Below are 25910 nucleotides of genomic sequence, written 5' to 3' on the forward strand. Positions count from 1 at the left end.
TGTAGCACTAAGTATGTAAAGAGTAAGTTATGTTAAGCAATAGTGCACGAAGTGAAAACCACCTCTGCCAGTCTCCTTCCCCTCCGCCAGCATCTTTGCCTGAACTTGAAGGTAAATACACCTCATAAACCAGTTTATTTCTTTACATTCTCTCTTATTGTGTGTGTGTGTGTGTGTGTGTGTATATGTATATGTATATATTTGTTATTTATAAAATCATTTTCTTATTTAAAAGCATATAAAAATTCATGTGGTTTTGGGGGTTTGGAATGGATTAATTGCATTTCCATTCATTTAAATGGGGAAATTCTTTTTTTTTTTTTTTTTTCCATTTTTCCGAAGCTGGAAACGGGGAGGCAGTCAGACAGACTCCTGCATACGCCCAACCGGGATCCACCCGGCACGCCCACCATGGGGCTATGCTTTGCCCATCCGGGGCGTCGCTCTGTTGCATCCAGAGCCATTCTAGCGCCTGAGGCAGAGGCCACAGAGCCATCCTCAGCGCCCGGGCCATCTTTGCTTCCATGGAGCCTCGGCTGCGGGAGGGGAAGAGAGAGACAGAGAGGAAGGAGGGGGGAGGGGTGGAGAAGCAAATGGGTGCCTCTCCTGTGTGCCCTGACCAGGAATCGAACCCGGGACTCCTGCACGCCAGGCCGACACTCTACCGCTGAGCCAACTGGCCAGGGCGGGAAATTCAATTTGACACACAAGCAAATGGAGTCATGAGCTTGGCCATGAAACAAATTAAACTCGTGTGTCAAGGTACCACTGTATGTTGAAAGACCTTACTTCAAAGTACACACTTCAGAAGCTAACTCAGAGTTCATACTGTCCGGAGACCATAAAGATGTAAAAAAGAAAACAATAAAAAACAAGGACCAGGCCTGTGGTGCCTTAGTGGATAGAGCATCAACCTGGAACATACGTTGCTAGTTAGAAACCTCTGTCTTGCCCGGTCAAGGCACATATGACAAGCAATCAGTGAACAACTAAAGGGCAGCAACTAAGAGCTAATACTTCTCATTTCCCCATTACCACCATTTCCTCTCACTGTAAAATCAGTAAATCTTTAAAAATAAAATATGAGGGAATGTATTGAATTAAAATCAAATCTTATATATCACGGAATATCAGTCAGTGCCTGTTTTCATATGTTACTCTAAATCAGAATATTTATTATCGGGAGTAACCAAAAAGTTTCAAAACTTAGTTAACGTTCAAGTATGCTTCAGTATATCAAGGGTTAGATCTTGGATATGTAAAATTACTTATCAATTTTGTTATGTCGACAGTATTTGATACATTGTGACAAAATATATAAATGTGATTCTACTCTCAGATCACTTGAAGCTATTTTTTCCCTTTTGTGTATGCAGAATTACAGGTTTTTGTCTCAGAGGTCTGTGAATTCTTTCTATTTGGTGGGTTTCACTCATATCTCTTTGTCATGAAGATCAAGGTCATGGTAATGTTCCATGTCTGAAAAAAACCTAAATGAGATGTTCCTCATTCACTAGAAACGATTTACATCATCACCATGGAAGAAGTTTTCACAGCACCAATATTGCATTAGTGTCAGATGGAAGAACATAAAAAAAGAAGCACATTGTCTGACCTGCAGTTGTGCACTGGATAAAGCACTGACCTGGAACGTTGAGGTTACTGGTTCAACACCCTGGCTTGTCTGGGCAAGGCACAATGGAAACACAACTACTAAAAGTTGATGCTTCCCACTACTTTTTCATTCTCTCACTCTCTCCTCTCTCTAAACTCAATAAATAATATTCAAAAAGTGACACGCCTGACCAGGCAGTGGCGCAGTGGATAGAGCATTGGACTGGGATGCAGAAGGACCCAGGTTTGAGACCCCGAGGTCACCAGCTTGAGTGCGGGCTCATCTGGTTTAAGCAAGGCTCACCAGCTTGATCCCAAGGTCACTGGCTCCAGCAAGGGGTTGCTCGGTCTGCTGAAGGCCCGTGGTCAAGGCACGTGAGAAAGCAATCAATGAACAACTAAGGTGTTGCAATGCGCAATGAAAAACTAATGATTGATGCTTCTCATCTCTCTCCGTTCCTGTCTGTCCCTGTCTATCCCTCTCTCTGACTCACTCTCTGCCTCTGTAAAAAATAAATAAATAAAAATTTTAAAAAAGTGACACATGAGCAGTGAATTTTAAATCTTACCAGTTGCTCTTGAATGAAAATAAGATGGCAGTTGGTTTAATTATTGAAATGAGGAGGCAGGAAGACAAACTCCTGCCTCAGGCGGTGGCACAGTGGATAGAGCATCGGACTGGGATGCGGAAAGACCCAGGTTCGAGACCCCGAGGTGGCCAGTTTGAGCGCAGGCTTATCTGGTTTGAGCAAAATGCTCACCAGCATGGACCCAGGGTCGCTGGTTCAAGCAAGGGGTCACTCGGTATGCTGAAGGCCCACGGTCAAGGCACGTGTGGGAAAGCAGTCAATGAACAGCTAAGGTGTTAGCGAAAAACTGATGATTGATGCTTCTCATCTCTCTCTGTTCCTGTCTGTCCCTATCTATCCCTCTCTCTGACTCTGTCTCTTTAAAAAAAAAGAGACAAATTCCTGCATGCATCCAACTGGAATCCACTTGGCATGCCCTTTAGGGGGTGATACTCTCCCCATCTGGGGCATTGCTTCGTTTCAACCATAGCCATTTTAGCACCTGAGGCAGAAGCCATGGAGCCATCCTCAGTGCCTGGGCCAACTTTGCTCCAGTAGAGCCTTGGCTGCAGGAGGGGAAGAGAGATGGAGAGAAAGGAGGGGGAAGGGTGGAGAAGCAGATGGGTGCTTCTCCTTTGTGTGCTGGCTGGGAATTGAACCTGGGACTTCCACACACTGGGCTGATGCTCTACTGCTGAGCAAACTGGTCAGGGCCAGTAGTTTTTTGTTTTTTTCCTTTTTTTCTTTGTATTTTTCCGAAGTTAGAAGCGGGAGGCAGTCAGACAGACTCCCGCATTCACTCAACCAGGATCCACCCAACATGCCCACCAGGGGGGTGATGCTCTCCTCTTCTGGGGCGTTGCTTCGTTGCAACCAGAGCCATTCTACTGCCTGAGAGGGTATGGAGCCATCCTCAGCACCCAGGCCAACTTTGCTCCAATGGAGCCCTGGCTGTGGAAGGGGAAGAGAGAGAAAGGAGAGGAGGAAGGATGGAGAAGCAGATGGGTGCTTCTCCTGTGTGCCCTGGCTGGGAATCGAACCCAGGACTTCCACACTCCAGGCCGACACTCTACCGCTGAGACAACCAGCCAGGCCTGTTTTGTTTTTGTTTTTTTTCAATTCTCATGTATCTTCATAGGAGCCATGGAGAGTGTGATGAATATTAGTAGATGTGGCTTAAATAAAAATATCTTTAGAGATACACCAGAAAATGTATAAACAACTCATCCCTAAGTTCATGATATTGTACATGTATGTTTAGTAAATGATTTCCCTCTGTTCTGAAAACCAAGAAAGCACAGCTCTCAGATCATTACATGAGAAAATCAGGAATGCATGTCAAATTTTTGTCTTGTGTATTTTGACACATGGTCACATACTGTTTTTGTCATTCTTTATATAGGCTGTGTTTGATGTTTGAAGTTAGTGTTGTTTTTGTTAATAAAGCTAAACGAGTTTGAATGTCTTCACTATCCCACCTTATTCAAGGTCGTTGTTAACAGTACACTGCTTGCTAACGCGTAGGAATCACTTCATTGGCAGTCCATTGTCCAGTGGCCATTAACCTTAAATTAAATAGAAATATTTCCCCATACATTTTATATTTTTATTGTACCTACTTAAGCATTATGATGGTTACAACAGGAGTATTTTTTTTTAGAATCCAGCTAAATTACTTCATAATATTGCTGACTTGGCATTTATTTTTGACACTTTCTTCTTTCACAACTGTTCGCACAAGACAAAGCTCAAAGAGGTACAAGGAAATGTAAGTTGCAGACATGACTGCAGCAGCCCTGTGAGCAGTCTTTCTTGAACCTCAGGACTTTTACTGTGTGTAGCCCACAGAAGAGGTCTCTACATGGTTTATTGAAACCTTGCTCATTTTGATTTGCTTTGAACATTCCACAGTTAGCTCAAGAACTTCATAAAGGCACATGTTCTGGGTCCTCCTGTTGTCTATGTGTACTGGCTTGGTCTCCCCTGGTATCCCGGCCTGGAGTGAGCTGTATTTTGTCAAGGGTTTGTGAGGAATACACTTTTCTATTTCATTTCCCCTTGTAATCTTTAGTGTAACTGCTGTTCACCATCCAATAATATCATAGGCTCTGCTTAACCGTTGAGTAAATATAACTAGGAAGCCACAGTTTTGGAATTCTAAATCACTAATTGACTCTATATATTATTTTTCACCTCTATTTTTGAGACTATAACCAAAGATTAATAACATGGATTGCTACACAGTAACTGCAGTGTGCACATGAAGTAACGTAAAGATGTAGTGTAGGAATAAGAGGACTAATGAGGAAGAAGTGTGTGTATTGTGTGTACGTGTATCCTGAGAAGGAAAAGCAAATGGTGGGTCCATATATGTAATTTACAGGTATGCGATGATTGACTAATAAACTGAAGGATCTTACAGTTCATAATATGAATCATTTTCTCTCTCCATTACAATTTATTTTTTCCAGATCTCTTGACTTGGATGTAGAATCAAACATTTCAGTTTCTTGTTTACTTCCTTGTGTCTCATGTAAAACCTATCGTAGGTTTTCCCTTATGTGTAGGTTATGAAATAGTTTTTATAAGTCCTATGCAGGAAAATGAAGAGTGGTTCATTGAATAAATCCATTGAAATTAGCAGTACTCAAACATCAACTTGAAGCCTGACCTGTGGTGGTGCAGTGTTTGAAGCTTTGAACTGGAATGCTGAGGTTGCTGGTTCGAATCCCTGTGCTTGCCCAGTCAGGGCACATATGGGAAACAAGTACTACAAGTTGATGCTTCCACTTGCCCCCTCTCCTTTCTCTCTCCTCTAAAATGAATAAATAAAATCTTTAAAAAATCAACTTGAAAATGGAAATAATTGCACAGAGATCACAATACATTGCAGTTTATTTGGTATGTTTCATTTCATGTCTCTAGTAAAGAGAAACACTATTAGATGAACATTTCTTTTGGTATTGTCACTCTTTAGAAGTTATTTTCTTCTCTGCCAATTTGTTCAGCTAAAAACTTGATGGTGTCCTAAGTCTTTGTGTTTTGACTTCTACACAAAGTAAAACCACAGAGTTGTCTGTGTGATAGACCCTCCATGATTCAGAAGCAAATTCCCATCACAGTAATGTGGTAACAGGTAGGAGGTGGAGTACATCCAGGGTGGGTCAGTCAGAGAAAGGTAAATCCATGTGATTTCAGGTACATGTGCAATCTGAAGAAAAAAATAAAATTGAAACATACAGAGAGGGGACAGGTGGTTGCTTGAGGGGAGGGTGCTGGGGGAACGGAAGAAAAGTGAAGGTACTAAGAAGTACAACTAGTATTAACAGAACAGTTGGAAGGAATGGAAGAGTGTATAGGCCCAGTAATATTGTACAAGAACTGCACGGTGGGCACTGCAGGTAATCTAAGGCATCACTTTGTAAAATATATGATTGTCTAACTACTGTGCAGAACACCTAAAATCATAAGAAAATAATATTAAAAGTAAACCAATTTAGCCCTGGCCGGTTGGCTCAGAGGTAGAGCATCGGCCTGGCGTGCGGGGGACCCAGGTTCGATTCCCGGCCAGGGCACATGGGAGAAGCGCCCATTTGCTTCTCCACCCCCCACCCCTCCCTCCTTCCTCTCTGTCTCTCTCTTCCCCTCCCACAACCGAGGCTCCATTGGAGCAAGGATGGCCCAGGCGCTGGGGATGGCTCCTTGGCCTCTGCCCCAGGTGCTAGAGTGGCTCTGGTCGCGGCAGAGCGTTGCCCCTGGTGGGCATGCCGGGTGGATCCCGGTCAGGCGCATGTGGGAGTCTGTCTGACTGTCTCTCCCCATTTCCAGCTTCAGAAAAATACAAAAAAAAAAAAAAAAAAAAAAAAAAAAAAGGTAAACCAATTTAAAGTGAAATAAAGCCCGACCAGTGGTCATACAGTGGGTAAAGTATCAACCTGGAACACTGAGGTCACTGCTTGGAAACCCAGGGCTTGCATGGTCAAGGCACACACAGGAAGCAACTACTGTGAGTTGATGCTTTTTTCTTCTCACCCCTTCTCTCTTTCTCTATCTCCCCTTCTCTAAGAAAAATCAATATATAAAATCTTTTTTTAAAAAAAGTAAAAAACTTTTTGAGAAAAAATATTTACAATAAAAAATTTGCATGAACTCTGCATATGGAGAGAGGGCACCTGTTCCCAGTTTACACTACTTACTGAACTCAGGCAAGTTAAACTTGTTTATTTCATTTCCTCTGTACCATTTTTCTATTTGTATTCTCAGCTTCACAGATGTCACAGCCATTCTTTGAAGTGCTGTGGCCACAGCCAGTCACTGCTGTCCCCCTCCTCCATCAGCCCCACAAGCCCTTGTATCTTCTGATCAGTAGTTAGGAATTTTTCTAATATCATACAATGACAAATCAATTTGGTGGTTATTTCACATATTTTTTCAAACTATGCAGCACTCAGTATGTTTTACTGCTAAAATGTCTACTTTTGAATGCGAATACTTAACAAATAACAATGACATCTCTGAGTTTGTAAATTGCAATGATCTTCCTGGCTCTGATATTGATTAGAGTTCTAAAAAATTTCTCAGTGTTATCTCATTACCTTCTTTACTGAAGTAGAACCAGGACAAGTTTTACAGGTTTCATTCTCAGTCATATTACTGTTGGTCACCTCTACAGAGGACTGACATTGTGACAGCTTTGGTCAAAAAATTATTTTGGATGCAAACATTTCCTATATTCACAGCATGGCCAGAGGTATGTCCACTGGCAATATTTGTCCTTCAGTGTTTTCTCAGCTGTCACCATAAGTCCCAGGAGCACCAGGTGAGCAGAGATGAAAATGAAAGCCCCACAGTTTGTTACTTCTCCAGTGTCCTGTGTTGGGTCTGTATAGGACGGTAAGTATTGGGTCGTGTGCATGCGCCTGCCCAAAGGAACACAACAACCATCACATGAACTCCAGGTATTGAATGCTTTTCTACTCTTAATTCTTCACACAGCTATAGGCCACTATATGAAGCATTGATTTCTACATACATTTACTGATGTTTTGTGTCCAGGACTCATTATGTGTATTTGTGTCTCAATGATTTTATTTTGTTTTTTGTTGTTTATTTTAATGTTTATTTTATTAATTTTTAGAGAGAGGAAAGGAGAGTGCAGGAGAGAATCAAGAACATCTGTTTCTGTATGTGCCCTGACTGGGTATTGAACCACTGACCTCTGTGCTTCAGGACCGTCCTGTAACCAACCGAGCTGTCTGGCCAGGTCTGGTTTTGTTTTGTTACAGGTCAAAGTACAGGTGTTAGAACATTCATAGGAATAAAATCTTAGTGAGATGGGAGTTTCATTTCCTAGAGTACCCTGATGAGGAACAATGAGGAGGTGTAGCAATGCAAATAATACATAAAACTACAATTTTGTTTCATGAGGTCATAAGAAAGCAGATGAAACATACATTGTCCCTAGGTTAAGAGATATTCCCATCTTACCCAGTTTTTGTTCGTTTGTTGTAAGAGATCTAATGTGATTTTTTGAAAGGCCATCAACAAACTGAAGTGATTATTAGTAAGAGTGGTAGTTTTTACATTTGTATTTTCTTGACCTACATAAAAATAAAGCATGGCCCCCATGATAATTGGCTGGAGCCCCAAGATTGCTGGCTAGAAGCCCAAGGTGGCTAGCATGAGCAAGGGATCACTCGCTCTGCTGTAGCCCACCAGTCAAGGCACATATGAGAAATCAATGAGCAACAAAGGTGCCACAACGAATAATTGATGCTCCTCATCTCTCTCCTTTCCTGTCTGTCTCTATCTGTCCCTCTCTGACTCTGTCTCTCGCTTGAAAAAAAAAAAGAAAAGAAAAAGAAAAACTACATGTTCAGGAAACAAATGCATGGAGTGATTTGTTAAAAGAATTGGATTAAACTTCTGTTACATCAGGGTCAACCATGGAGATTAAAAATCAGAATTAATACTCCAAGGGTAATAAAGTTAAGAAATTATTCCTTAATTTTCACACCTAAAAATTAGTGATAGTGGCAAAAGCTAATTTTGCATTAAAAATGTGAAAGTTTGGATTCATTGTTTACTGATAAACATTTAAATTATACTCATTGGAGAAAACCTACAAATATAATGAATTTGGAAAATTTTTCTGCAGGTGTTAGGTATAAGCTAAAAGCTGTTTCTAGCATCTGCCAGTTTCAGTTAAGATTGTGAAAATAACTGACCCTAACAAAATCAAAAGCTTAGCCCCAAGCTCATTTCAGCCAAATTGTAAAAATCACTAGACATGAATTGTGATAGTTTCTGTAAATTCTAATCGCAGGAAGGAACCTTCCATCCCCGAGGGCACAAAGAAACAGTGAAACCAAGAGCATCGGTGAGAACGTGGGCCAGAAAGAAGGATGGACAAGCCTAATGGGATGCCAGCAACCTGCCCCTTCCAAACCATTCCCCTGTATATCCTCTCCCCTACCTTTTCTCAGGGGGTTTGTGGTCCTTAAGACACAACCTCCTGCCTGACCAGGCGGTGGCGCAGAGAATAGAGCGTCGGACCAGGATGCCGAGGACCCAGGTTTGAGACCCCGAGGTCGCCAGCTTAAGCGCGGGCTCATCTGGTTTGAGCAAAAGCACACTAGCTTGGACCCAAGGTCGCTGGCTCGAGCAAGGGGTTACTCAGTCTGCTGAAGGCCCGCGGTCAAGGCACATATGAGAGGGCAATCAATGAACAACTAAGGTGTTGCAATGAAAAACTGATGATTGATGCTTCTCGTCTCTCTTCATTCCTGTCTGTCTGTCCCTGTCTATCCCTCTCTCTGACTCTCTCTCTGTCTCTGTAAAAATAAAAAATAAAAAAATAATTAAAAAAGACAACCTCCCACAGCTCAGACAACCTCAAATAAAATATTTTTCTTGATTAATTTCAACCCCCTACAACTTCTTTCCAGCCCTAGCAACAGGATGAATCTTCACTGAACACCAGAAATTTGCACTGGTGCAAATATTAAAACATAATTAGTTGTACAATGTATTTGCTGAGAAACATAAAATGTCAGTAAAGACATGTTTTAGGCCCTGGCCGGTTGGCTCAGCGGTAGAGCGTCGGCCTAGCGTGCGGAGGACCTGGGTTCGATTCCCGGCCAGGGCACACAGGAGAAGCGCCCATTTGCTTCTCCACCCCTCCGCCGCGCTTTCCTCTCTGTCTCTCTCTTCCCCTCCCGCAGCCAAGGCTCCATTGGAGCAAAGATGGCCCGGGTGCTGGGGATGGCTCTGTGGCCTCTGCCTCAGGCGCTAGAGTGGCTCTGGTCGCAACATGGCGACGCCCAGGATGGGCAGAGCATCGCCCCCTGGTGGGCAGAGCTTCGCCCCATGGTGGGCGTGCCGGGTGGATCCTGGTCGGGCGCATGCGGGAGTCTGTCTGACTGTCTCTCCCTGTTTCCAGCTTCAGGAAAAAAAAAAAAAAAAAAAAAAGGACATGTTTTAGAGAAATATTAAAAGTAGAATTGTATGTGGCAAAGATCTAGTTGAATACGTGGCAGGTTATCATAAATTTAACATAGGACAAAAATCGTTTAACTTTTAGGAATAATGACATGGTTAAGTCAAACCAATGAGTAAAGGAAAGTGGCCCTGGCCCTTTGGCTCAGTGATAGATTATCCTCCAGCATGTGGATGTTCCTGGTTGATTCCGGTTCAAGGTACACAGTAGAGAGGCCCATCTGCTTCTCCAACCCTCCCCCCACCTCGTCTCCTTCCACAGTCCTGGCTCCACTGATTTTAGCGAGTTGGCCAGCAGGCACTGAAGATGGCTCCAAGGATCCCCAGGCTCAGGCTTTCAATATGGCTCAGTTGCCGAGCAACAGCTATAGATGACAAAAGTATAGCTTTATAGGGGCTTTGCCGGATATCGAGTCAGGCCCAAGCAGGAGATCCTATGTCTGTCTAACCTCCTCTCACATGGAGAAGAAGAGGAAAAAGAGGAAGAGATAAGATACAATCAATAACAGCAAGTTGAGCCTGACCTGTGGTGGCGCAGTGGATACAGCGGCGACCTGGAAATGCTGAGGTCGCCGGTTCGAAACCCTGGGCTTGCCTGGTCAAGGCACATATGGGAGTTGATGCTTCCAGCTCCTCCCCTCTTCTCTCTCTGTCTCTCCTCTCTCTCTCTCTTTCTCTGTCTCTCCCTCTCCTCTCTTAAAAAAAAAATAATAATAATAACAGCGAGTTGTAGGTGGATCAGGTTCCGCTCCTGCACCCGCCCCTCTCCATTTGGCTGGCTGGGCACAAACCGCCTTTAGTCACGCCCCGCCCATTGCAGAAACGCTTGCGAGCCCGCCCAGTTTTTTGAGGCAGTGCGCACGCGCGCTTTCTTCCACACGAAGCGGCTGTGGAGTCGTGAGGGTCTTGTTGGGTCCGGTAACGTTCTTCCCGGTTTAAATCCGCTCCTCCCCGTCCCCATTCCTGCACGTGGGGAGCCTGAGGGTCGCTGCGGACGCCGAGAGCCCCGCTCCCGAGCCCCCAGCGGTGAGTGCGGAGTCCCGGTGAGAGGCCCCGAGCCTGCCCGCTTCGCTGCCGGGTGGGGGCTCCGCGTCGGTTTCCGGGAAAACTCTGAGGCCGCCCCGCCCCGTGTCCCCCCTCCGTTGGGTGTGGAACCCCCCCCTGCCTCGCCCCTGAGGGGGCACCCCCCCGCGCGCTTTTTAAAGTCCGGGGAGACGGACAGTGTGCACCCCTCCCCACGCCCGGCCTCTCCGCCCGTAGAGCCCGGACTGCCCGCCCCTCCCCCCGGCCTGGGGACCTGCGGACCCCCTCCTGAGACCCCACCCCATTTAATACGAGGCCCGGGCCCAGGAAGAGCACACTCACCATGGGGCGGGGATTCAGAGCGAGAACGCGGGGTCCCAGAAGAGCCCCCGGCCCCGCGCGGGGAGGCTGTGTGGGAGCGGCGACAGCGAAGGGGCCCCGGGGACGCGCAGAGCGGGGCTGGGAGGGGTCAGGGGACGGAGAGAGACAGGGGAGGGGAGGAGAGGGCAGTGAGGGGCCATGAAGAGACGGCAACGTGGGGGTGCGGGGGGGACCGCGACGGGGAGAGTGACAGTAACCGGGGAGAGGAGCGCGAGGGGAAGAAAGGGGAGAAACCCGAGGAGAGGGAGGGGCCCGGAGAGAAGGGCGCAGGGAGGGGGCTGGGGAGCAGAAGTGGGGGCGCAGGACGGGGCACTTCAGAAGGAGGGAGTGGCTCAGAGGAGGAGAGCTGGGGGGCGAGTAGGGACATAAAGGGGGTTTAGGGATGAGGGAGCGGAGGGAGAAACAGCTCTTAGTCAGCCTGTGGGGGGGTTAGGGGGGGAACAAGAAGGACAAACGGGCAGCAGGGGACGCATGACGGGTGGAGAAAGTCGCGGACATGCGTGGAGATGGGAGCGCTCAAAAAGATCAGGGACAACGAGCACGTTCAGGTGAAATAGGTTTCAGGAGTTTCAGGGAACAGGTGTAGGGCAGAAATAGAGAAAAAGGGAGAAAGAGCAGGGGAGGGAAGGGAAACACAGGAAAGGACGACGGTGCAGAGAAGCAGGGAAGAGTCAGAAACAAATCCACAGACACAAATAGGTAGAAGCAGGAAGAAGGGGAACTCGGACCTGCTGAATGGTGAGCCCATGGGGTGTGCATGATTAAGTTGAGATATTGGCTTGTGGCTTTATAATCTATTTAACAGTTGCTGAAATGTTTTACTTAAAAAGATTTGAATGAGAATTACAAATTTTCAGTTTATACAGCTTGTAAATTTTATGATCACTTGCTTCCAGTTGAAGCCCTTGTTCACTCAGAGGGATGAGACTTCTCATGGGTCTCTTCTCGGTTCCTGAGATGGCAGAAGGGAGGGGGCCAAGGCCAAAAAATGACTGAGTCTATCAGCACATGAATTTTTTATTTCTTTTTTATTTAAGTTGAATGTATTGGGGTTACATTCGTTGGGGAAATTATGTAAGTTTTAGCTTTTTCAACGAATATTAAAAGCATTGAGTGTTCTTTGTTTCTGTCCATTGGGTTTACATTTTTATTCTATAGCTCACATTTAATTCATTTTAAGAAAACTTTATGAGATGAATCTTCATCTGCTGAAGATCTGATTTTCTGTAAATAGTCATTAATTTCTGAAATAAGCATTGGTGATATTTCATATCAAATTTTTAACATACTTTCCTAAATATGAGTCTCAACTTTTTAAACTTTGACTGTAGAAGTTATTACATTAAAAATGATTCGAAATTGTTTTTCTATTAAATATATACCTAGCGATCTGAGGGTGCTGTGCCTGATCCCCGTCAGCCAGTGCTGCTGAAAACAGCTCTGGGGAAGCAGTGCAGGCAGCACATGGACCTAGATAAAGATGCCGTATCCTGGGCCCCACTGCAGACCTGCAGAGCCACAGCTTAGAGTGGAGCCCTCGTCCCCAAGGGATCTGCATGCTTATTAAAGCTGAACTGTCCCCACCTGTTTCCAGTTAGGTCACTTCAGGAGTTTTAAGAAAGGATATGACCTGAGCCCACCCCGACAGAGTTGGAAAGCTGTTCTGGGTGGAGCGCCATGGTTGTTTTATTTATTGAGATGCTCCAGGTGATTCCATGGTGAGCCCAGAGATTAGCAGGATGGTTCCTGGATACATTTGTTTGCTTTTCGCTAGTTTTTAAAAATGAGGGCAGGGGAGAGGAGAAGTACTGTAGTTCCATTTAGTTGTGTACCTATAGTTTGACCTATGGTGCACTGAGTTGGTCTTTGATCCACTGGGCCATCAGCATCAAAATATTTGTTTTAGCCTGACCAGATAGTGGCGCAGTGGATAGAGCATCAACCTGGGAGGCTGAGGACCCAGATTCAAAACCTCGAAGTCGCAGGCTAGGGTGTGGGTTCATCCAGCTTGAGTGCAGGGTTGCTTGTTTGAGCCTGGGATCACAGACATGACCCTATAATCTCTAGCTTGAGCCCAAAGGTTACTGGCTTGAAGCTTAACGTCCCTGGCTTGAGCCCAAGTTTGCTGGCTTGAGCAAGGGATCACTTTCTCAGCTGTAGCCTCATGGTCAAGCCAGATATGAAAAAGCAATCAGTGAACAACGAAGATGTGACAACTATGAGCTAATGCTTCTCATCTCTCACCTTTCCTGTGTCTGTCTGTTTCTCCTCTCCGTTCCTCTCCCTCTCTCCCCCTCTCTCCCCCTCTCTCCCCCTCTCTCCCCCTCTCCCCCTCTCCCCCTCTCCCCCCCTCTCCCCCCCTCTCCCCCGCTCCCGCTCTCCTCCTCTCCCACTTTCCCGCTATCCCTCTTCCCTCTGTCTCTCTGTCTCTTGCTCAAACAAGAAAAATTTTTTTAAAAGTCACATATGTAGAAGAAATGGACTTGAAACAAGTTTCAGAGGCAAAAGAGGGGCCTTGGAGCTTAGGAGAGAGACAGGCAAAGGTGAGTGGAGGGGGGGAGCACAGACATGCTCCAGAGAGGAGAGCGCCAGGGATGCATTAGTGAGAGTGGGGAGCAGGGATGGTCAGGGGAGGTGACAGAGTGTTGTGTTGGGTTTGAGCGTTCAGGAGAGCAGCGCCCTTCTCATTGCTGTGGGAATGTGTGGATGTTTGTGGGAGGAGAGCACATGAAGACAGGAAAGAAAATACAGTGTGGTCTCCCTGCAGGAGCTTATTTTTTTCTGACTCTCCTCTGAGGAAGGACAGGAGGGTGGTCCTTTTATCAATGGAGAAGGCTCAAGTCTAAAGGAGCTTCTCCCTCCTTGTCTTTTGTCTACTTGGTGAGAAAGAATTCAGGCGAGGGCAAGGACACAGCTTTCAAGCAAAGAAAGCAGTTTGTTAAGCAAAGCTATATACTTGGAAAAAGGCACAAGAGGGCAAATTCAGGTAGCCTGAGTGTCCCTACTGTTTTGGTTTTTTTTTTTGAATTGAGAAGAGGGGAGGTCAGACTCCCTCATGTGCGTAGAACTTGATCCACCAGGCAAGCCCCCTAATGGGGCGATGCTCTACCTACCTGGAATATTCTTCATTACTCGGCAACTGAGCTATATTTAGCACCTGAGACAGGTCACAGAGCCATCCTGGACCAACGTGGTTGAACCAGTGGAGCCATGGCTGTGGGAAGAGAAGAGAAAGAGAGAGAGAGAAGGGGGGGGAGATGGTTGCTTCTCCTGTGTGCCCAGACCAGGAATCAAACCCTGCGATGCTCTACCATTGGGTCAACAGGCCAGGGCCAAGTGCCTCTACTTTTCGGGGTGTTAGACATTATACACTATTCAACTGTAAATTTTAATACTTCCCTTTCCTGATACTGGGAATAACATAGGGGGTCTCAAGGCCTTTTGAACATCTGGTGATTTTCTTTGGCAGACCTTAAACTGTTGACTCTCTCCTTTAATGGGTGAGATAAACCCCCATTTATTCACCCTCCCCTTTTCCTGCCCTAATCACTGTCTATTCTATCTAACATTTTCAGTGTTTCCAGGTCCTTCTGTCTGTGAGTAGGGTGGAAGCAGATTAACGGCTGTGTGGATGGACACCTGTGTAGGCACTGTCTCAAAATGCAGACTTGACTCCTCAACATACTGTCACCTGAGAGAACAAGCAGGACCAGGACAGAATGGCTGCTTCTCAGGTAAGCGATGTGTCCTGGGCTGAGGCTGTGTTTGCTTTTCCTCCTAACTTCAGTGAATTTAGTATCTGCAACCTTTCATTCCCTACTTCTGACGTTATTGCCAATGGAGGATGTTTCCATTTCCTTACTTTTTTCTTTATCTTTTGATTATTAAAATCAGCAGGTTGTATACTTCTCTCTGTCCAGAGCCTTCTGTGCATTCTCTCCTTTGTCCAGGCTCCCTGAGGACATGAACAATTCCAACCATGAATTAATGCCCTTCAACTACTGGAAACACCCCTCTGTGACAGATCAACCTGGGAGGGCACCGTGTCCACCATCCCTGTGGGGATGGTCAGAGGCTCGAGCATCAGTGACGAAGGGAGTGTAGGCTCTAGGTTCACGTGGCTGCAGCGTCAGGTCTGTGGGTCAGGATTAAGGAAATGCACCTTCTCTGGGTCAGAATAGCTGAGGAAGTTCTGACAGGGAGGAGCAGAGAAAAGATAAAAAACTTGCTCACTAGATTGCTGAGAAAGACTTGCTATTTAGAAGAACTATTGGAAAATACAAAGTGGGATGTGCATGTGGATTGACATTTAAAAGAAACATGTTTTTTTTATAATGTTCAAATAATTTTCTCATTTACTTATTTATTTATTTATTTTTTAATTTTCTCATTTATATGGGAGGTTTTTTTGGTAATGTCACAGCAGTGATGACGTGTTTATACGTGTGCCTCACTCACCTGACACTCACATGGCTGAGGATCCCAGTTCACTGCAGAGTTAATAGTTCCCCTTTGTGATTAACAAGGGTCTAGTAGGGATTTGTGAGGGATGTGGAAAACTATCCCGTATTATCTGGAAACTCCCCTCTTCTACTTAGTTTTTGTTGCTTTGAAAATGGAGACTGTACTTTTATTTCCTGGAGATTATTGACTTTTGACACAGAAGCTTTAGCCAATCAGGCCTTGTTCGTATAAATTTTCATGATACCCCAGACTCATGTTGCAGGCACACTCTCCATTATCACTGTTGGCGTGTATTTTGTTTTGTTTTGTTTTAGAGAGAGAGTTAAAGACAGGCAGGAAGGGAGAGAAATGAAAAGTATAAACTCGTTGTGTGGCACTTTACTTGTTCATTGATTGCTTTCTCATATGTGCCTTGACCAGGGGATGGAGCTCTGTGACCCCTTGCTCAAGCCAGGAATCTTGGGCTTCAAACCAGCAACCTTTGGCTCCAGGCAGCAACCATGCGGTCATGTTTATGATCCCATGCTCAATCTGGTGAGCCCGCACTCAAGCCAGCAACCGCAGGGTGTCAAACCTGGGCCTCAGCATTTAAGGTCGATACTCGATCCGCTGTGCCATCGCCTGGTTAGACACCTTCTTGCTTTTACTGACACCTCAATAATCATAAAGTTGTTTTTTGAGTTTTGATTTATTGACTTTAGAGAGATAAGAAGGGAGAGAGATAGAAATATTGATTTCTTCCTGTTATGCCCTGACTGGGAATTCAACCCAAAGCATTTGTCAATCAGGAGGATGCTCTAACCAACTATGCTAAACGACCAGGGTGAATCATTCTTCTTTGTTTTCTGTGGGGGTTTTTTTGGTAACAGAGACAAAGAGAGAAACAGAGGGACAGATAGGGACAAACAGACAGGAAGGGAGAGAGATGAGAAGCATCAATTCTTTGTTGCAGCACCTTAGTTGTTCATGGACTGCTTTCTCATATGTGCCTTGACCGGGGGACTACAGCAGAGTGAGTGACCCCTTGCTCAAGCCAGTGACCTTGGGCTCAAGCTGGTGAGCTGTGATCAAACCAGATGAGCCCGCGCTCAAGCTGGCGACCTCAGGGTTTCAAACCTCTATCCACTGTGCCACTGCCTGGTCAGGCTGAATCATATTTTTAATGTATTTTAATTCAGTTAAATTTGTAAGCTATAGCTCTAATGATACACCAAAATTTTCAGAAAAAGAAAAAAAAATTTTTTTTCAGCAAAAGAGAGAGTAGGAAACAATAGCTGGTTTTTTTATTCTTATGAGTGTTTCTGTTTCTTCTCTGTTCCTAAAACACAAAAGGTATCTTCCACAAAGAAATTCAATAGATTTACAAAATTGCAAAATAGTCTTGATTTCATTGACACGAAGATTGTATTTTTTACCACTTTTCAGTTATACCTGGTTCCCATATGTTAATATGTATGTGCATTAACAGTATCTGAGCTATTTATTTTTTCCTTAAGATCTTTTTGTTATTCTTCTCAGTTAAGAAACTGTTGTGGCCCTGGCCGGTTGGCTCAGCGGTAGAGCGTCGGCCTAGCGTGCGGAGGACCCGGGTTCGATTCCCGGCCAGGGCACACAGGAGAAGCGCCCATTTGCTTCTCCACCCCTCCGCCGCGCTTTCCTCTCTGTCTCTCTCTTCCCCTCCCGCAGCCAAGGCTCCATTGGAGCAAAAATGGCCCGGGCGCTGGGGATGGCTCTGTGGCCCCTGCCTCAGGCGCTAGAGTGGCTCTGGTCGCAACATGGCATCGCCCCCTGGTGGGCAGAGCGTGGCCCCTGGTGGGCGTGCCGGGTGGATCCCGGTCGGGCGCATGCGGGAGTCTGTCTGACTGTCTCTCCCTGTTTCCAGCTTCAGAAAAATGCAAAAAAAAAAAAAAAAGAAAAGAAACTGTTGTGAAGCCCTGGCTGGTTGGCTCAGAAGTAGATCATCGGCCCAGGGTGTGGAGGACCTGGGTTCAATTCCTGGTCAGAGCACACATGAGAGTTGCCCATCTGCTTCTCCACCCTTCCCCCTCTCATTTCTCTCTATTTCTCTCTTCCTCACCCACATCCAAAGCTCCGTTGGAGTAAAGTTGACCAGGGCACTGAGGACCACTCCATGGACTCTGCCTCAGGTGCTAGAATACTCCAGAGCCATGGCTCTGGATACTCCATTGCAATGGCCCAGATGAGCAGAGCATCGCCCCCTACAGGTTTTGCCGTGTGAATTCCGATCAGGCACATGCAGGAGTCTTTCTGCCTCCTCACTTCTCACTTTAGAAAAATACAAAAAAAAAAGAAGCTTTTGAACATTCAAGACGTTTCTTTATGGTTATTGGTCACTGTTATTTGTAAAATTGTTCATCAAGTTTGGAGTAAAACTTAAGGTGTTTTCTTGACTGTATGTTTCACAAAATATTCATATAACAGAGGAATAATCTTGTTCTCAGCCTGACCAGGCAGTGGCGCAGTGAATAGAGTGTTGGACTGGGATGCAGAGGACCCATGTTTAAAATCCCGAGGTGGCCAGCTTGAGCCCAAGATTGCTGGGTTGAGCAAGGGGTCACTTAGTCTGCTGTAGACCCTTGATCAAGGCACATGAGAAAGCAATCAGTAAACAAATAAGATGCCGTAATGAAGAATTGATATTTCTCATCTCTCTCCCTTTTTTCTGTCCCTATCTGTTCCTCTCTCTGTCTCTCTCTGTCTCTGTCACAAAAAATAAAAAGAAAAAAATGGTAACGGTTATTTTCCTGAAATGTAAAGTCTGTGTAATGTATCTATGGACACGTGTCATCCTAATTTCTCAATTGTAGAATATATGTTAGAGAATATTACTGAGTCAAAATGATCTTACTGGATAATTCAGGATACTCTCCTAGGTCAAAACCGCTTCTTTTTTTATTTTATATCAGAGGAGGCTAGGTTGTGAGATAGACTCCCGCATGCGTCCCACCAGCATCTAACAGGCAATCCCTTTCTGGGGCCGATGCTCAAATTAGCTGAGTTTTTCTTAGCCCCTGAGTCTGATGTGCTTTAATCCAGCCATCCTCAGCACCCGGGTCGATGCTTGAACCAAATCGAACAAGTGGCTGCAGGAGGGGAAGAAGGAGAGAAGGGGCCGATGGAGGGGAAGAGAAGCAGATGGTTGCTTCTTGTGTGCTCTGACTGGGAATCCAGCCCAGGATGTTCGTACACTGAGCCAATGTTCTATCCACTGAGCCTCTGGCCAGGGCTGAAAACCACTTTACACTTTTCATATTGGGTGACTTTTGGATGTCTTCCTGTGGCTTCTGGTGAGTGTGCTTTGTTGTGGTTGTTTTTTCCAGGGACGATTGACCTTCAGGGATGTGGCCGTAGATTTCTCTCAGGAGGAGTGGGAATGCCTGGACCCAGCTCAGCGGAAACTGTACGTGGATGTGATGTTGGAGAACTACAGGAACCTGGTCTCCCTGGGTGAGGATGACTTCCTTCCTGACTTTATTCTATATCTGCAGGTTTCATTTTATTTTTTTTAACATTTTGGGGGCTCCTGATTTGGATGGCAGACTTAGAGATTCTCGTTCTCAGGGATCAATCTGGGGGTCTGCTGGAGTATAAGAAAGTTTCTTATTTACATGGAATAGGAAGTCAGTGTCTCAAAGTTCACAAGTTGTGTAGAATAATAAAGGTGGTATCAAAAAATTGTATTTTGGAAAAAATTTCTTGTATTAGTGAAAGAGAGAGGCAGGGACAGACAGACAGGGAGGGAGATAGAGATGAGAAGCATCAACTATTTGTTGCAGCAGCTTAGTTTTTCATTGATTGCTTTCTCATGTGCATTGACCGGGGAGCCCCAGCCCAGCCAATGACCCCTCACACAAGCCAGTGACCTTGGGGTCATGTCTATGATTCCATGCTGTTTTCAGCAACCCCGCTCTCAACTGGAAGAGCCCGCACTCAAGCTGGTTACCTTGCGATTTTGAACCTTGGTCCTCAGCTTCCCAGGCCAACGCTCTATCCACTTTTCCACATGCCTAGTCAGGCAAAAATAATAAATTTTTTTAGAGATTTCATTTATTGCTCTTTAGTGAGGACAGAGAGTGAGAGTAATGAAGGCAAGGAGGGAGGCAAGAAAGGAGGAAAAGAAAAGAAAAAAGAAATGAAGGAAGAAAGGATAGAAAAGAAAGAAAGGTAGGTAGGTGGTGGGCTGAGGGGGAGAGCGAGAAGCATGGACTCGTAGTCGCTTCTCATATGTGCCGTGACCAGGCCGCCCAGGGTTTCAACCTGGAGATCTCAGCATTCCATGTCAACATTTTATCCATTGTGCCACCACTGGTCAGGCTGAGGAATCATTTCTAAAATATTATCATATCCTACAATGTCTCCTTAACCTGGCACTGACTGGATTAGAAGTTGGGCAATCTCTGTCAAAACTCATATTCCTTTTTCTAATAAACAGGTCTTTCTGTGTCTAAGCCAGTCCTGGTCATGTTTTTGGAGCAAATGAAGGAGCGCTGGGATGTGATGGGAAGAAAGACACTACCCTTCCAGCCAGGTAGGTGGGATGAGGAGGCAGATGACACAGGTGAGAGATCTAAAGGTCACGGAGGAGGCCAGACCTTACAGTGTGGTTGGGAAGCTGCTGCAGTGGAAAGGGCTGTGAGAGGCCCAGGTGTATCCCTGTTGTCATAGAGGGACAGCTGGTCTCCAACACGTCCCGTGCTCCTGTGTCCTCTCGGGACTCTGCTTTTGCTCCAGTGACCTCCGTCATCACATTAGCAGTGGGGTCTGGGTCCTCCCCATGGACTGTGAGGGCTGCCCTGGTCTGTCTCCTCTCTCATTCCTTTGGAGACCTGGGAATATTTTACACATCACTAAGGAATGGTATTTTGAGGTGTTTTGTTGTTGTTGTTTTTGTACTTTTCTAAAGGGAGAATTAGGGAGGCATTCAGACTCTCACACATGCCCATCCAGGATCCACTCTGCATGCCCACCAGGGGGCGATGATCTGCCCATCTGGGGCATAGCGCCATTGCAACCAGGGTCATTCTAGCCTTTGACTCGGAGGACATGGAGCCGTCCTCAGGGCCCAGGCCAACCTTGATCCAATGGAGCCTTGGCTGTGGGAGGGGAATAGAGAGATAGAAGTAAAGGGTGAAGTGTGGAGAAGCATATGGGCGCTTCTCCTGTGTGTTTTGGCTGGGAATCGAGGGATTTTGGTTTTTTTAGTGTTGGGTTTTATCTTATGTAAAGGGTTTATGAAGCCCTGACCAAGTGGTTGCACAGTGCATAGAGCGTAGGACTGGCACATGGAGGACCCAGGTTTGAGACCCCAAGGTCACCAGCTTGAGTGCAGGTACATCAGGTTTGAGCAAGGCTCACCAATTTGAGCCCAAGGTCGCTGGCTTGAGCAAGGGGTCACTCAATCTGCAATAGCCCCCTGGTCAAGGCACATATGAGAAAGCAATCAATGAACAACTAAGGTGCCGACACGAAGAATTGGTGTTCTCATCTCTCTCCCTTTCTGTCCCTCACTCTGTCTCTATCACACAAAAAAAAGTTTATGATGGAAATGGTTAAAATTCTAGAATTTGTTGCATAAGTCCCAAGAGGAGTAGTGACAGTTGTCATGTTTTCTCGTCTATAATTTCTAATCCTGTGGAAGTTTCCAACAAAACCCTCCCATGTTTAGACTGATTCCATCACAGTACAATGCACTTCCCCAAAGTGAGGAATTAATATTCTGTTTCACTTCAAAATGTCCTTTTGTTTTGTGTGAAATAACAGAAATTTCTATTCTGTATTCTACAATTCATCTATGTTAGAATAGTTTGATGTTTCTGTATATCTCAGAGTCTTTCAGTAAAGTACTGCCAGTAGGCACCTTAGTGTTGTCCAGCAAGTAGGAAAGTGTCCATTGTACCTGCTTTTGTCATCACTGTCATTCTGTAATTCTCTCCTGTCCAGACCAGAGCTGCCCAGGACTGTGTCCTATGTGTTTTCACTTTCTGATTAGATCTTTGTCATAATTGTGCTTTGGTATTCACAAGTGCTGATACAATATGCTGGAATGTTCTCCTTTGTTAAGAAGTAGGTCACAGAATTATTAGGCCCTTCATATATAGGAAAATGTTTTCTTTTTCAGTTGAAATTTACTTTAGGCGAAAGCAACAGTTTAATTTCTCCTTTGCAAGATTAGTCTCTGCTCATATTTTACATCTTTTAATGGTTTCAGGTAGAAAAGGAACGGTTTTTCTCTTTTATGTGGATTACATGTTTTGTGTAAGAATAGCTGACTTTCTCATGTCATTTAAATTTTTCTTTCTTTCTTTCTTTCTTTATTTATTTATTTTTTTGTATTTTTCCAAAGTTGGAAATGGGGAGGCAGTCAGACAGACTCCCACATGCGCCTGTCCGGGATCCACCCAGCATGCCCACCAGGGGGTGATGCTCTGCCTCTCTGGGGCGTCACTCTGCCACAATCAGAGCCATTCTAGCGCCTGAGGCAGAGGCCACAGAGCCATCCTCAGCACCCAGGCCAACTTTGCTCCAATGGAGCCTCAGCTGCAGGAGGGGAAGAGAGAGACAGAGAGGTAGGAGAGGGGGAGGGGTGGAGAAGCAGATGGGTGCTTCTCCTGTGTGCCCTGGCTGGAAATCGAACCTGGGACTCCTGCATGCCAGGCCGACACTCTACCACTGAGCCAACCGGCCAGGGCTAAATGTTTCTTTACTAAAATTATATTTTAGGGCTGTTTTTTATGATTTGAATGCATTGTCCAGGAAAGTTTCCTGCCATGTAACACATGCCCTGGTCCAAAATATTTGCTGTTTAAGGGGCACACTCACAGTCAGAACTTATATAGAAGAATTTTTTTTTTAAATTTTTATTTATTCATTTTAGAGGAGAGAGAGAGAGACAGACAGACAGAGAGACAGAAGTGGGGGAGGAGCAGGAAGCATCAACTCCCATATGTGCCTTGACCAGGCAAGCCCAGGGTTTTGAACCGGCGACCTCAGCATTTCCAGGTCAACGCTTTATCCACTGCGCCACCACAGGTCAGGCTATAGAAGAATTCTTTATCAATAGTACTTGCAGGTAGTTTAGGAATTCTGGGAATGAATTTTGTGTCCTTGTTTTCAGTTTCTTTATTTTCTTTTTCAGTATTTTTCTGTATTATTTTCAGCTGTACAGGATAGTGGTTAAACCATCATATACTTTAGAAAGTCTTCAAGTGTTCCCCCTGATATTTCCAGTACCCACGTGGACCGTACATAGTTAATACAACATTATTTACTGTACTTCCTCTGCTGTACTGTATATCCCATGGCTGTTTTGTAGCTGCCAGTGTGTATTTCTCAGTGGCTTCATGGTTTCCTCTGGCCACCTTTAGTCTGTTCTCTGTACCTAAATGTCTGTTTCTGCTTTGTTTGTTCAGTTTGTATTTTTTTTTAATTTCATATAAGTGAAATCACATGTGGTATATGTATGTCTCTGCCTGACTTATTTCACTTACCAAAATACACTCTACGTGCATCCTTGTTGCACAGGATTTCTTTTTGGGTTTTTTTCTAGAAATGGAGAGAGAGAAAGGGACAGCCAGGGACAGACAGACAGAAAGGGAGAGAGGTGAGAAGCATCAGTTCCTAGTTGTGGCACCTTAGTTGTTTATTGATTGCTTCTCTGAGGGGTAATCTCTGTGCCTTGAGCGTGGGGCTTTAGTCTAGCCCGTGACCCTTTGCTCAAGCCAGCAACCTTAGCCTCAAGCCAGCAAACTTTGGCTCACACCAGTGACCATGGATCATGGCTATGATCACATGCTTAAGCTGGTGAGCTCCTTCTCAGGACAGCTGAGCCTGCACTCAAGACGACAGTATTGGTCTTTCAAACCTCATTTGTTAGCATTCGAAGCAGACACACTATTACTGTGCCATCACCTCGTCGGGCCTTACTGATATATATATTTTTTTCTTCCAAAGTTGCTCGCTTGAGCCTAAAGATCGCTGACTTAAAGCCTAAGGTTGCTGGTTTGAGCAAGGGGTCACAGGCTTGGCTGTAGCCCCCCAGTCAAGGCACACATGAGAGAGCAATTAATGAACAACTAAGGTGCCACAATAAAATATTGATGCTTCTCATCTGTTTCCCTTCCTGTCTGTCCCTGTTTGTCCCTTTTTTTGTTTGTCTGTCTCTATCTCTCTCTCACCAAAAAACCAATAAAAAAACATAAAGTACTTTCTCACTCGATCTAGGGTGGTGCAGTGGATAAAGCATTGACCTGGAGCGCTGAGGTACCGGGGTTGAGACCCTGGATTTGCCTGGTCAAGGCACACAGGATAAACACTGAATGAAGAACTGAAGTGTCTCAGCTATGAGCTGATACTTCTCAGCCCATCCTCGCTCTCTTTTCTCTCTGTAAAATGAATAAATAAAAAAAAAAAATTTATTCTACTTAGTTTTAGGAATTAAATATAATTGACTAACAGTTTGTCTACTTTTTGAAGCAATTTTGTTTTGCCTTCCCTCTCTTCCATTGTTCCATTGTGTTTCTTGGATTCTTTATTTGGGGTAAACGGGTTAGTGAGATGCTCTGATAATTTTTTTTTAACTTTTCTTATGTGTATGCTGCAGGTATTTACTTATAGTTATGTATGATCAGGGTAACTTAAAATATTGTAAAGTTTTAAATATATGTTTTAAATTCTTGGTTAAGTAATTCTTCTAATAATTTTAAGTCCAATTTTGGAAGATTTAATATGTTCCTGTGGTTGGATCCTGCTTTTCTATTTCTTGATAAATCTTCTGGTCTTTTGATGAGATTTGGGATAAGAAACAGCCACCATTCTATGCTTTATAAACGTGAAATGTGCTTTATACAGGAGAACACAAATACCAGTCACATGTGCTAGAAATCCTTAGGACTGACAGAACAGTTTGGGATGTGTATGATCTGATTGTTGTGTGTAATTTCCCAGTTTAAAATGTTCTCCTTTTTATTTTATTTATTTTAAGTGAGAGGGGGAGGTAGAGACAGACTCCTGCCAACTTACTCTAATTGAGCTATAGCTGCAGGAGGGGAGGAGGAGAGAGAGCAGGAAGGGTGGAGAAGCAGATGAGTGCTTCTCCTGTGTGCCCTGACCAGGAATCGAACCTGGGGTTTTCACATGCTGGGCGCACACTTTACCACTGAGCCAGTTCTTCAGGGCAAAGTGTTCTCTCTTTATTAAAGAAAGATTAAAAAAAGAAAATACTGAATTTAGTGAGAGGGTGAGGGAGACAGACAGAGATGTGAATCCGTTTCTCTATGTACCCTGACCGGGAATCAAACCGGTAACCTCTGCACTTCAGGAAGACACTAACCAACTGAGCTATCCAGCCAGGGCTAAAAGTGTTCTCTCTTCTTTAGTGGTTGTGGAACTATCCTTTACCTCATGTCTCTAATACTGCAGTCTCCTTGGTGTTTAACAGTCAACTTTATAAAAAATCAGCCACCACAATGTACTCATGGTATACTGTCAATTGTTTCAGTGTTCTGTGTGTCCCACAAACGACAAACCAGTCCCTCAGGCAGTGGCAACAGTACCAGATCATTGGACACACACTGTACTTATCTATGTCTCTCCAGCATAGACGTAGGAACTGGGACTTTTCTCCCAGTATTGCCATGGTGTGTCAGGGAGAGGGAGCAGCTATTGGAGGCAGTAATAAGCATTCTAATTTTTTTGTTTTGATGTCTTTTACTGAGGCTGTTGAGTTCTAATTGACTTCTGGAACTCTCAAGAAAGGCCCGTTGTGTAATTGTTTCTAAATTCACTTCTCTGTTAAGAAGTGAAGTTTTGATGCTTCCTATTGTACCATGTTGCTGAAGTCCTGTACTTAGTACTAATTTTGTACATTTGAATTTAAGATATATTTACCTGAATGTGTGATAATTTATTTGGTATCTTTCAGCTGTGTCTTCTAAAGGGACCCAGAGTTTGTTGCCAAAGCCAGACATAGAGGATTCACTGCACAAGATGCAACTGGTAAGATATGGAAAGTGTGGTCCAAAAATGAATACTTAATGAAAGATGGGGAGTGTTAGTTGGAGTGCGAGTGACGGCAGCGTATGTTATGACAAACATAACTGAAGTGGGGCAGTTACTTATAATAATTTGTTTCCAAAAGAAATCAAAGATAGAAACCATTGACCTTGGCCAGTGGCACAGTGGATAGAGGATTGGCTTGTTGTATGGATGTCCAAGTTGGTCTGAAGGTGGTGGGTTATTGTTAAGCTGTTAAGCTGTATGGATGTCCAGGTTGATTCCTGGTCAGGGTACACCAAAGAAGTGAACATCTGCTTCTTTCCTCCCTCTCCCTCTCCTTCTTACCTT

The 25910-nt window shown here is 44.8% G+C and overlaps 1 protein-coding gene and 1 pseudogene across 1 annotated transcript; both read left to right on the forward strand.

Annotated features, from left to right (window-relative positions):
* Nucleotides 1-25910, forward strand: part of LOC136399296 (zinc finger protein 91-like) — a 48619-nt pseudogene that overhangs the window by 18579 nt on the left and 4130 nt on the right.
* On the forward strand, nucleotides 15986-23936 carry LOC136399291 (KRAB domain-containing protein 5-like). The gene is made up of 4 exons (XM_066374342.1): nucleotides 15986-16172; nucleotides 18890-19016; nucleotides 20002-20097; nucleotides 23790-23936. Exons 1-4 carry the CDS (start codon nucleotides 16071-16073, stop codon nucleotides 23804-23806), a joined length of 342 nt encoding a protein of 113 aa, XP_066230439.1. The 5' UTR covers nucleotides 15986-16070; the 3' UTR covers nucleotides 23807-23936.

The sequence above is a fragment of the Saccopteryx leptura genome, chromosome 3 (assembly GCF_036850995.1).
Source record: "Saccopteryx leptura isolate mSacLep1 chromosome 3, mSacLep1_pri_phased_curated, whole genome shotgun sequence".
In the NCBI taxonomy this organism is placed as follows: domain Eukaryota; kingdom Metazoa; phylum Chordata; class Mammalia; order Chiroptera; family Emballonuridae; genus Saccopteryx; species Saccopteryx leptura.